We start from the raw sequence: 13,133 nt of genomic DNA, 5'->3' as shown, positions 1-13,133 counted from the left end.
ACCAGGTCAGATACCAGGTGGGCCCCACGGCCAGCACCCAACGTGGAGAACCACAATCTGAGACATACACTAGGTGGGCCCCACGGCCAGCACCCAATGTGGAGAACTCAGGACCTGAGATATCAGCGCCTCAAAATCGGCCTCTCATCCCTGTTGCTCCCGACCTCCGGCCATGCAAGCAAACAGTCACGCACATGCTGAACACACGTGTCGGCAGAAGAGCGGACATGTCCTCGAGCACAGGGACAGTGAGGAGGAGCGGAGACCCAGAGACTCATGCCACCGTGGGGCCACGGGCAGGCCCCTGGCAGGGGGACAAGGCAGAAGGGACACTCTGATGCAACAGAGAACGTGACACTGTTCACAAAGGCACAAAAGCATCAAATAATTCTGATGAATCCTAAAACAGAACAGCTATTTAAAACTGAGTAAGCCATCTCTTTAAGGACCAAGCTGAAGGCTAGAATGAGAGGTGCATTCCTTGAGGCAACCGCCACAGTTTCGGAAGTTGGCACAGTTCTCAGATTCGCCACCTTGATGAGCAAGCCGTGTGCACACAGACCTGAGACACGGCATGGAGGGCAGGGTGCCGCCACACTTACGATGTTCCGCAGCACGTCGTCGTCCACGTCGAAGTTGGACGTGTCGGAAGGACTGCTCACATCCGGGATGTAGGGCGCCTCCAGGTTCCGGATGTTCTCCCAGTTCAGCCCTTGGAAGAAGGCGTGCTTCTTGAAGTCCTCCACCCCATTCTGCCCCAGCCGGCGCTCCCGGCTGCAGATCAGCCTCTGGATGAGGTCTCTGGCCTCCTCGGACACGTCTGTGACGTGGGACGGGAACTGAAACCGCTCCTGGGGGGGCAGGGGGGCAGTCAGGGGACTCGCGGCACGCAGGCATCACAGGGAACAGAGCAGAGGCGCAGCTGCAGCGCTACAGTCCCTTTCTGCGTCCCAGTGGCCAAGCGCAGCCGAAGCTGATGGAGCTTCATTCCAGAAAACCCTCAGTCTCGCTGGTTAGTCACGGTGGACTTGTCATCACCCTGCACGTGAACTAAAACGGTGATAAATGCCCACCTATCAAGGTGGCCAAGAACACCGACAGCAGGTTGCAGGTGGGCGAGAAACGGGCACACCTTCAGTACGAGTTTTGCCCACAGCATCAATGAGAACACACGACATGCTCGTGACGCCATTCTGCTCTGACCAAGGAAATTGAAAAGTACCTCAAAGCTCATCACAGAGGGACTTGCTAAAACGAGATACACTGCACACATACACACGGTAAGTAAGGTCTGCCTCTGAGCACTGAGGAGAAAGACGAGCGGAACCCTGGCCATATGTGACCGAGATCCCATTTATTTAAACAGTCCCCACCTCCCACATGCTAGGAGGTTCACAAGGCCACACACGCACCAGGGCACCGTGGGCCTGTGTGCTGAGCCACCCCTGCGGTTCAGGCCTCACCTGTAATCTCTAGAAGGGACGGCAGCACTGCCTCACGGGGCTGCAGCGGAGACGGAATAAATGATCAGAGACCACCGGGGTGGGGGTGGGGGTGCCCACAGGCGGCAGGCGCTCAGGGAGACAGCGGGCCTTAGAATGCAAGCAAGTCCCACTTATTCCCTTCACCACGCTTACCACCAGAAGTTCACAGGGTGCCTTTCATCAACTTACTGCATGCACTTCGGCATGTCTGAAGTTTTTAATAGTATATATTAATTTATAAATAAAAATACATTCCTACTTTGAAAACAAATTTTTTAAGGAATAACTTTTCTTGAGTTAAGAGAAAGATGCTTTAGGACTTTAATGTTAATCTGCTCCTTATCTGAGCAAATACTGGGAGACCAGGCTGGGAGGAGAGAGCAGACAAGTGAGCACCTGTCTGGGTGAGTGACCGAGCAGGTGGGGAACGGTGCTGTGAGCCAACCGGCAGAGAGGCTGACCCTGGCGTCAGAAGGACGTGGGGAAAGGCGTAAAAAGAAAAAACACAGATGACAAAAATCTTAGAAGGAAGAAGAAATAATAAACAGAAAATGAGGGAAATAGAAGTGAAAAATGAGTACCTGGGAAAAGGGGGGAAAGCAGGAGGAAAAGAAACAGGCTCAAGAAAGGACTAAGAGCACTACTGTGCTGAGACGTGTGATCCACTCCTGACGACTTCGGGGCAAACAGGCTGGAGGGGCAGAGCTGACGCCTAAGGAAGGGCGGGCACACAGGCGGCAGGGGCCCGAGAGCCCCCTTGGGCAGTTGCCGCCCACCTGGCCCCGCACGGACCTGGGTCTAGCTCCCGAAGCCCACATCTCCTGCAGGGGTTCTGGCCCAACGGACCCACCACCCTCCACCAGGGAACGGGAGCGTCCCCCTCCGCTCTCGTCTCCCGGGTCAGCAGCCCACTCGGACACCCGTCTGGCCGCCCAGCCTGCTCCACCCATCCCTCTTCCCCAGGGACTCGAACACACACGGGGTGGAAGTGCGACAGCTTACTTCATGGTTCATGATCTTCCCGTAGGTCTCCACAAGGGACTCGGCGTAGAACGGGGTCTCTCCATACAGCATCTCGTACATGCAGACGCCCAGAGACCACCAGTCGCACTCGGGGCCGTACTTGCCCATGCCGTCCTCCATCGCCTGCAGGATCTCTGGGGAGATGTAGTCCGGGGTGCCCACAGCCACGGAGGACTGCACCTTAGGGGAGAGGGCGGGCAAGGTGAAGGGAAACCCGAGGACGTCTCTAGGAGACAGTGGATGAAGAAACAATCACAGGATAAACCTGGCACATGGTCATGATTTAAAAACCTCATAATGAAAAATTCAATGCAAATAAATGTTCCTATAGCACTAAACCGGGGCTTCCCGCGTAGCTCTGTCGGTAAAGCATCTGCCTGCAATGTGGGAGACCTGAGTTCAATTCCTGGATCGGGAAGTTCCCCTGGAGAAGGAAATGGCAGCCCACTCCAGTACTCTTGCCTGAAGAATTCCATGGACAGAGGAGCCTGGTGGGCTACAGTTCATGGGATCGCAAGAGTCAGAGACAACTTAGAGCTATTTTTATAGCATTAAACATCGGACAGTTTCCAGAATGCACCAGACTCTCCTGCCCGCCGGGTTTTTCAATCCCTAGATGCCCACCCAGCCCCACACAGCACTGGAGCCCCACATTCCCCATCGCGGCTCAAAGTGCAGTCCAGGCACCCCGTGCGTCCAGGCCAGGCCGCCTCAGACTTGTACGTGCATGGACACCACACGCTTGCGAGAGAGATTCTAAGATCCTGCCTTTCTGACACGCTCCCAGGGGAAGCTCGGGCTGATCACCCACACCCTACCCTCGAGCTCCAAACTGGAACATCTGGAAGTAGGTCCAGGGACCCGCTGGGTGCTGGACACGCCCTCCGTGGGGAGCTGCAACCATCACGGAGACAACGTGGGGGCTGGGTGTGCTAAGAGGCCACAGACTGGCCTCAGAGCATGTGGAGTCCAAAGGACTGGGGTCAGCAAGACGCGACGACAACAGCCAAGAAGGCCTGTCCTCGAAAAGACCAGCCTCTCCCTGGTCACAGCCCAGGGCCCAGTGGCAGGACTCAGTGGGGAGTCCTCAGGAGTCGGACAGGGCAGCAGGGGACAGCTACCGGGAGGTGAGGTGGGTGAGCCCCCGGGGAAAGGTGCCCAGCGCGCGGGCTCAGACCAAGGCCAGAGCTCCCTCGTTAGAAGACTGGCTTTGGGGACAGCACCAATAGACCCATCACATTAGAAATAAGAGACTGGCTTTGTGGAGAGAGTTAACCGACTCGCTCTTTTTAAAACACTGTCACGTGCTGCCAGCTTTATGTTCTTTTACTGCTGCTTGAAAACCTACAGCAAGGGGTGGGGCAGGGGCTGCTCTCTCTGGAGAAGCAGTTACAGTAGACTTTATGACTCGTGTAGGTTTTTAAAAGACTCCCAAAACACCTAAAACCCAAACTGCGACAGGGGCCACCGGGAAGGATGCAGACGAGTCCCTGACGCAGTGGAGCTGCGTGCTGGAGCCAGCCGAGGGAGGCGGGGGGCCCACCGAGGCCACCTGGCCATCGGGCTCGGGATGGCCACTCTGGGGGTGTCCTCCCGCTCTGCAGAGGGAGCGTCCGCTGGCCCTTGGGAGGGGGGTACCCCCATTCAGGAAGTCCTGCCCCAGACAGAAACGAGAAGGCACCAACACCCAGCTCAGGTCTGCCCACTGGCCGGCTGCCCCTCTCTCACAGTGGGGTCGGCGCCCGGGAGTGGCCCCGGGGATCTGAGGACACCTGAACTCCTCTCTGCAGAAGGCACACAGATCACTTTCTCGAACACAGGAAGCAATCAAGATGTTTTAACCGTAAATAGAAAATTTCAACTGTTTTCTAAATGGACTTGTCTTCTTAATTTACGTTAATAAACTTGGTTTCTTAATTGTATCTCAAATTGAAAATGCAAACAAGCCCCTTCTAACTGCAAGCAAAACACAAAACCAAATGGAAAAGTTTCAACAAAAATACCTACAGTTCCATCGTCATTCATCTTCAAACAGGATCCAAAGTCGGCCAGGCGGATATGACCATTTACATCCAGAAGGACATTGTCAGGTTTAATGTCTCTGTTAGTAAAATAAATACACAGGTGAACCGTTTCCATGCAACACTCAGGTAGGTCACAGCCCTTCACTAGTAGAGAATCACCACAGGAAGCGCTAGTTCGTCACGACAGGACCTAGGAGAGCACCCCTGGGGCGGTGTGGTTGGCGTGCAGCAGTTAATGGTGAACCCCCATTAACCGCTGGGACTGGTCACGGACCCCTTCCCCGCCCCCCCGCCAGCCCAGGCCTCCCGCATGCTGGGCGCTGCTCTCGACCGGGCCCACAGCAGGGGCTGGACAGCACTTCCTGCCTTCAGGAAGCCTCCCTCCGGCCAGGATGTCAAGACATGAACACGCCAGGCACAGCCGCACAGGGCCTCGGCATCACAAGGCACAAGCCGTGTGGCAACTGCTACGAAGAGACACAAGCGAACAGAGGAGGCAGAGGGACAGCGTGCAAAGGGGGCCAGGTGGCCGAGGCCACCGAGGAGACGCCTGGGCGGGACCTGATGCATATCGGGTCGCATGAGGAGCCGGGGCAGGACGGTGTCGCACGTGTATCCCGGAGCACCACGGGCCCCTCCCCAAGTATATGTTATAGACGATGACAGGGAAGCTCAGAGCACAGCAGTCTGCCAGTCACCCCGCACAGGAAAGGGAAGTCTCTCACTCAAGCCGTCATCCTACCGACCGTCCTGTGTACTGGCCAACACCGGGCGGGGAGTGGGGGGCGGTGCGGTGGACTTCAAGGGACTAGTCCTCCTTCCTGGCAGAATAAGTCTGTGTGACCAGACAGCATGACAAGGAACACAAACTTTACAAGGAAGGTGTTCACCAAGAAGACCGCAAGGATGCTCCCAGCAGCACAGCTGGTAACAGCCGCCAAGAGGGGCTGTGACAAGGCCCACCTTCTGCAAGGGGGCTTGAGCATGGACCACCTCAAGTCCCCCTGCAGAAGGGACACAGAAGCCGGGCCACTCTGGCCTGACACAATGCTACACCCTGATGCAAACACACAAAAGCCCCTGCTACTCCCACAACACAGAAAGTCTCACAAACACATGTGAGCAAAAGATGATTAATCCAAAAAAAGTAAAGCAAAAAAAAACAAACCCAAAATCCCTCTAGCCAAGCACTCCAGACTGAAATAAATCTTAAATAAATACTCAGGAGTACGAAAGAGAAAACAACCATTTGTAAAAAAACATTCCAGATAATTCCGTAGTTCTGAAGCAGCAGTCTAATCCCTTTCTCACTTTTGGAAGGTACATTTCAGCTTAATGCATATTGCCTTCTCCAGAGAGAAAGAGAAAAGGCTTGGGCCTGCCTTACTGAGAGCCTAGCAGTCCAGAGAAAGGCTCCATTTGGGGAAACCTCATTGCCCTGTAAAAAGTACCTGCCAAACCAGAAAGATGATTACAGGAGGAGTTAGCCAAAAAAAAAAAAAGTGCTGTTCAGGTTTTCAGCTTTACAGTATCTCTGGACAACCTTTTCTTTCTTTTTTCATCAGAAGCGACCAAACAATTAAGATGGTGAAACCTCTGAGACCAAATCCTTGTCCCAGCTCTACCCTGTTCCCAACTGCTCACAGAATGGATCATGTGCCCCTTATGTTGAAGTGGCCACTTATTTGCTCTCCTGCCTCCTTGAAAGAAAGGAAAGAAAATTATGTTTTGCCACTGATTTAGCCATATGAAACTCATCTCATCACCCTTTTCTGGGTCTGAAGCTGCTGTCTCTAAAAGTGCCATCTCATTGTGCTTTGTATCGGTTAGTGCTGGAGAAATCTTGAAAAGCATATGTACAAAACTTTTAAATTTTATATTATTTTGGAACTTTGCTTCTTTGGGGTTGAGGCACACTGGTCACCCCTCTGCCTGTAAGAGCTCTCTACAGTCTGTGGGCTAGCAGTGTGCTGATCTTTTAAAGTTTCTTTCCCTACCCAATCCCCCTTTTTTGATGAGGTTTCAGTGAGGTCTGTTAGGTGTGCATCCTGCAGCTTAATTGGCTTAAAATGTTCTCTCCTTTGGTGTCTCTTTGGGGACCAACTGGGAGAAAAAAAAAACCAATAGTGTAACCGTTTTGATACTGAAAATTGATAAATGTCTTTTTGAAATAAAGAACCAGTTCCTCCAAAAAAAAAAAAAAAGAATCCCTTGATGACTCAGAAAAATAAAAACTACTTTCCTGTTCTAGTGGTTAAAACTGAGCTTCCACTGCAGGGGGCAAAGGTTTGATGCCCAGTCAGGGAACTAAGATCCCACCTGTGACAAGTCATGGCAAAACCAAAGAACAGAACTAGACAAAAATAAGGAGAAGAGAAAAGAGATTTGATTTAACCCAGGGGAGAAATAGAAGAAAAAGACGATCTTAACAGAAATGAAAACTAAAGTGTAAGATGCCACAGAAGAATCAATGTAAATAAAAATCTAGGGCTGCTCTGGCGGCTCAGTGGTAAAGAATCCTCCCACCAATGCAGAAGACACAGGTTCAATCCCTGATGTGGGAAGAGCCCATGTGCCTCAGAGCAACGCAGCCCGTGTGCACGCCACAGCTCCTGAAGCCCCGCGCCCTAGAGCCTGCGCTCCATGGCGAGAGAAGATAGCCTGATGAGGTCCACCCGCGCGCTCTGCAACCAGAGAAAAGCCTGTGCAGCAACCAAAACCCAGCATAGCCAAAAATAAACAAAAACTTAAAAAAAAAATCAAATGAAAGGCAGTGAAGAAACGGAGGAAAGGATCTGAAAAAGTAAAAATGGGACAAATAATTAAAAAGGGTCAGGGACAAAGCAGCTGGAGACTGAAATGGAAGACAGGTAAAGAAGGCACAACATATACATAACAAGAGTCCCTGAAGAATCAAAACAATAAAACATCATATCTGAACCTGAAACCCAAGACAACTTTCCAGACATTAAAAAAAAAAAAAAAGACCTGAATCTACAGACTGAAAGGCTCATCAAATTTAAAAATAAGTGTCCTGCTTTTTTTGGAGCCAGACCAGTTGATATTGAAAGCTGATATGGAACAACCAACATGTAAGAACAGCTAGGAAAACACTGAAAAGAAAGAGGTGTGATGGGAGACTTGGCCCCATGGAATTTCAAGCCTCCATGATGTGGTCCCAGAGCAGAGACAGAAAGACAATGGAACAGAATAACATATCCAGAAGAGACCAAACTCAGAGAAACTGAGCGTATCATGGAGATGCTGCTTCAGATCAGTGGGCAAAGACATCTAAGTTCGTGCTGGGACAACCGAAGAGCCTTTTAATTAGATAAAATCAGATCCATTCTTTATATAAGAATAAACTCCAAATGGAGTTTATGTAAAAAATAAAACCATTAGAAGAAAACAACCAATAAATTTAATACATTACAAAACCTGCCTGTGGGACTTCCCTGGAGTGGCTGAGACTCTGGGCCCCCAGTGCAGGGGGCCTGAGGTCAATCCCTGATCAGGGAACTAGATCCCTCGTGTCACAAGTAAGACCCAGCACAGCCAAATAAACAATTTTTTTTTTAAAACAAAGAGTTGAATGGAAATGTTAAAATTAAAAACAAAACCCTGCCAGGCTGCAATCCCTGGGAGCCTGTGCCTCTTGGGTCTCTGCTCTGCTGGTTTCTGAGGCTGACCTCCTAGGAACGGCGGTGCCCACTGGCGTGCTCGGCCAGGTCGGAGGTCACCGCTGCTTCCTGCAGTGAGCCTCGAAGGGGCTCCAGCTGCCAAAGGCGGGGCGCAGCCGCTCTGTCTGCAGGAGCCCGGCTCGGGGGCAGTGGGCACTGCCCTAAGAAGTCGCCATGGCCCACATCCTCCCATGAGAAAGGGGCCCAAAGCTATGGTCTGAACCCGCCGTTATGAACCTCCCGTCATTCTGATGGGAGTCACTCACCTCCGGCCCCACCACAGGCAGCCTTAACTTAACTCAGGCACACCCCTGAGACAGGGGTAGGACTGACTTCCTGTTCTATCTAACTCTGCGAACTGTGTTGTTAGACTAGGTCATTCAAGCACTTGGTCTGAATACTGCGTTGACTTTAAGAATGTCAAATTATGCATTTTAATGTTTCCTACTATGCCCTGAAGTTAAAAGATAGAGCAAAGTTTCTACACAATCAATTAAGAAAATCAACAGAAAGCCTTCTACTTAGGGAAAAACAGGAAAGAATAAACTGTTCAAAAGGCAGTCAAATTAATTTCCCTGGAGATCTGTGACAACTACAAAGACATTCATCTCTCCGTAGTGAATTAAGCAAAATTCCATCAAGAAGAGTATAAAATCTGATGTTGAAAACAGAAACAGTGACTGTTATAAAAGCAGGCATAGTGACATTACAGGACACAGGAGAGGGAAGAGCACCTCTGGCCCAGACCTCGGTGCCCTGAAAGCACCACCCGCTAGGGGGCAGTACCCCGGGCTCCCCGTGGCACAGAGACCAGTGCCCGGGCAGGACCGCGTGGCCCCTGGAAAGCTGCCCCCTCCCAAGGCAACACGGTCACACTCATGGCAGGGCTTGAAGGGCTGTTCCTTTGACACTGGGCACCATCGCCACCCTAGAAGCACGAGCTGCATCTGGTTAGGAAAATCCCTGAGAGGCTCAGAGGCGTGGAAAGTACTTAGTGAAAGAAGCCGGTGTAGAATCTGCGACCCGTGCAGTTCACACTCAGTTCACACTCACGGTGTTCGAGGGGGAACCGCATGACACTAACTGGGCCCAGGCGGGAAGGAGGGATGAGAGAGATGTACCTACTTATGTAAAAGAGTCAAACCTCCACTTAAACAGACGTGCTCTGAGACCCCCGCCCTCACCCCACAAAATGCAGCAGCAATAGAAACACATTTCTGTCAGTTGGAAATATGCAGGCAAATACCAGAAGAAACAACTATAAATTGACGATAGTTACCTATGGCAGGGACGTCAGTGTGGAGCAGGACTGAACACTCATGTTTTGTTATAAGCCCTGTACAACTATTTGAATTTCTAAAACTACCGCCATGAAACATTTTGATGAAAAGAAGTAAAACAGAACCAACAACCCCTGCCCCTACCACCACCCAACCCCGCAGGACTGAATCCCTGTCTTAAACAGCAGAGTGAGACGGACACAGAGGTGCAGGCTGCGCAACGACTAAGGCCGCGGTCCTGGCGGTGGGGGCCGTGCGGCGAGCAGCAGGGGGCCTGTCCCACGCTGCCACCCCCGTCTGCCACGCAGGAGCAGTTACACTCGTTCGAGTCCTTTATACTGCTGTGATGGAAGCCCCCTCAACTCAACCCCCCTAATGTTCTGTGGGTGACCGGGAACGAGCTCTGGGGGGCGGGCAGGGCAGAGCAGGAGCCAATGGCAGGCAGACACCAAAGGACAAGGTGACCTTAGCTGACAGCAGCTGCCACAGAGCAGTGACCCGGGAAGGCACCCCACATTGTGGCAGCCAAAGGGAGGACCCCAACCTCCCAAATTCTCCGCAGAGCCTGGCGATGGGGCTCTAAAAGGAATGCTTCAACACGTTAATGGTGGTTTCCATAAAACACCTAACAAGGTGATTACCTGTGTACGTAATGAAGCTGATGGATGGAATCGATCGCCAACACCATTTCACCGATGTAGAATCTTGCCATATCTTCTGGAAGCTTGTCCTCAAATTTACTGAGCAGGGTCAGTAAATCACCACCCACGTAGTAATCCATGACCAAGTACTGCAAATAGGCAGGGAAGACAGCATCCATCACCACCAGACCTCATGATCAGAGGCCACGCTCCTGCCGCAGAGCTTCTGGACCCGCGGAGTGTGGAGGGACGGCACCCAAGTGGCTCCTGTTGCCCAGGACGCGCCCCCAGAATGTGGACCTTGAGGCACTCTGGGTGTGAAGTGACGCATCCACCAGGGAACAGAGCTCAGTAAATATCTATTCTTGTCAATAAAATTTCTGCCTGCACAACATAACCAGATGGTATCAATACAGAAACCACACTCAATTTACAAATTGATCAGAGGACTGTTGATTTAACCCTAACCCTGGACCCAGAAACTGTTCATACAATGGTGAAAAACCATGGATGCCTAACTCGCCCAGCCACTGGGAAGACTGACTGATAACCAACAGGCTGTGCCCAATAAACCCCAGCTGTCCCCCCTCAAAACAAACATGTATTTTTTCGAATCTAAACAGTCTAACACACCACGTTACCTAGTCCTGGCCTACTGAATCTAATGGATTTCTCTGAGGTCTGAAAGAGATTATTTTAAGATAAATGAAAGAAATTCTACATGACTCCACTTCCTGGAAGCACATGGAGTCCACCGCTCAGAGTGAATTCACATGTCACCTGAGGCCCTGCCCTGCAAGTCCTGTGCGGCCACGGCTGGGGAAACGTGCCGGCCGCTCCCCGGGCGGAGGAGCTGGGCTAAGACCAGTTTCCCCGAGGTCCGTGCAGACTCCGTCCACTCAGAGCTCCATGGCGTGGACATTTCCAGGTTCAGGCAAACCTGGCAAGTCCTTCTCAGAGTTAAAAGTCCTAACAAAGCCATCATGAGTCATTCGGGGCCCAAGCCAAAGGTCTGATTTACCTTTCACTCCAAACTGGTTGTCCTGCACCTGTTCGCTTTTTTAATTAATTTATTATAATTGGAGGCTAATTACTTTACAATGTTGTGGTGGTTTTTCCCATATATCGACATGAATCAGCCACAGGCGTACGTGTGCCCCCTATCTCAAACCCCCTCCCCACCTCCCTCCCCATCCCATCCCTCTGGGTTGTCCCAGTGCACTGGCTTTGAGTGCCCTGTTTCATGCATCAAACTTGAACTGGTCATCTATTTCACATATGGTAATATGCATGTTTCAGTGCTATTCTCTCAAATCATCCCACCCTTGCCTTCTCCCACAGAGTCCAAAAGTCTGTTCTTTATATCTATGTCTCTCTTGGTATCTCACATATAGGATTGTCATTATCATCTTTCTAAATTCCACATACACGTTAATATACTGTATTGGTGTTTTTCTTTCTGACTTACTTCACTCTATGTAATAGGCTCCAGTTTCATTCATCTCGTTAATACTGATTCAAATGTGTTCTTTTTAATGGCTGAATAATACTCCCTTGTGTATATGTACCACAGCTTTCTTATCCATTCGTCTGCCGATGGGCATCTAGGGTGCTTCCACGTCCTAGCTATTGTAAACAGTGCTGCGATGAACACTGGGGTACACGTGTCTCTTTCAATTCTGGTTTCCTCAGTGTGTATGCCCAGCAGTGGGATTGCTGGATCATACGGCAGTTCTATTTCCAGTTTTTTAAGGAATCTCCACACTGTTCTCCATAGTGGCTGTACTAGTTTGCATTCCCACCAAGAGTGTAAGAGGTTCCCTTTTCTCTGCACCCTCTCCAGCGTTTACTGTTTGTAGACTTATTGATAGCAGCTGTTTTGAGCGGTGTGAGACGGTACATAGTTGTGGTTTTGATTTGCATTTCTCTGATAACGAATGATGCTGAGCATCTTTTCACGTGTCTGTTAGTCATCTGTGTGTCTTCTGCACCTGTTCTCTTACACGTCCAAGCTCATGCTACCCACACGCACGAGTCACAAAGTGATGAGCTGACACTGCAAGTAAGCCCCAGCTCCAGTCGGAACAAACAGCTGACAAGAACACGGGGACCAAGAGTCACCCCCAAACCTATGTCAGCAGCCCCAGTGGGCAGGGCTGCAAACCAGCATTTGTTGTTCGACGCGCCCGCCAGGGAAACTCGACGGAAAAGCCACTCAGGTCAAGGCGCCAACGTTCTGAATTCCCAGTTTCTTATTCTTACATATAATTCAAGACAGAAAACCCCCATTTCATAATAAACCAAGTGAAGAAAATAAGCACGCTATCTAATGATCAGAGGGAAGAAGTTCACCTGCATGATCACACTGCAACCAACCCTCGGTTTTATCGTCAGATGCACGTTTGGGCAGCGACAGTCCCAGAGAGCCTTGCTCGTTCTCAGTGCTGGCACACAAGAGTCAGAACCCCTGGCATGACGTCACGGGCCGGGGCCCTCGGGGCCCACACTTACCAGGTAGTTCTCGTCCTGGAAGGCGTAGTGCAGCGTGGTGATCCACTGACAGTCCCCGTTCACCAGCACGTCTCGCTCTTCCCGGAAACAGGCCGTCTGTGAAGTGGGGAGAAAGCCAGGCTGTGTCCACTGGGATGGCGCCTGCAGGGCGCAGCCCCAAGCAGACGTAGGCTCCGAGGCCACGGCCCCCGCCCTGCAGTGGACGGAGGCTCTGAGTGGACGCTGGCTCCGAGGCCACGGCCCCCGCCCTGCAGTGGACGGAGGCTCTGAGCGGATGCAGGCTGAGTGGACAGAGGCTCTGAGCAGACGCAGGCTCTGAGGCCACGGCCCCCGCCCTCCAGGCCTGCAGTGGACGGAGGCTCTGGGCAGACGCTGGCTCCGAGGCTATGGCCCCTGCCCTCCAGGCCTGCAGTGGACGGAGGCTTTGAGTGGACGCTGGCTCTGAGGCCACGGCCCCCGCCCTCCAGGCCTGCAGTGGACGGAGGCTCTG

General features: G+C 51.6%; 1 protein-coding gene across 1 annotated transcript in view; it reads right to left on the bottom strand.

Annotated features, from left to right (window-relative positions):
* CDC42BPB (CDC42 binding protein kinase beta (DMPK-like)) overlaps positions 1-13,133 on the bottom strand; it is a 56,640-nt gene that overhangs the window by 35,462 nt on the left and 8,045 nt on the right. The window contains exons 3-7 of the mRNA XM_010851414.1: positions 12,644-12,739; positions 10,133-10,281; positions 4,515-4,608; positions 2,487-2,687; positions 603-851 (exon numbers count right to left, since the gene is read on the bottom strand). Coding sequence (XP_010849716.1) covers positions 603-851; positions 2,487-2,687; positions 4,515-4,608; positions 10,133-10,281; positions 12,644-12,739 — 789 coding nt within the window. The remainder of the gene's footprint in view (positions 1-602; positions 852-2,486; positions 2,688-4,514; positions 4,609-10,132; positions 10,282-12,643; positions 12,740-13,133) is intronic.

Source organism: Bison bison, unplaced genomic scaffold, assembly GCF_000754665.1.
Source record: "Bison bison bison isolate TAMUID 2011002044 unplaced genomic scaffold, Bison_UMD1.0 scf7180017864302, whole genome shotgun sequence".
NCBI lineage: Eukaryota > Metazoa > Chordata > Mammalia > Artiodactyla > Bovidae > Bison > Bison bison.
Note: the sequence above shows the minus strand (reverse complement) of the source record. Positions and strands in the feature narration are given on the sequence as shown.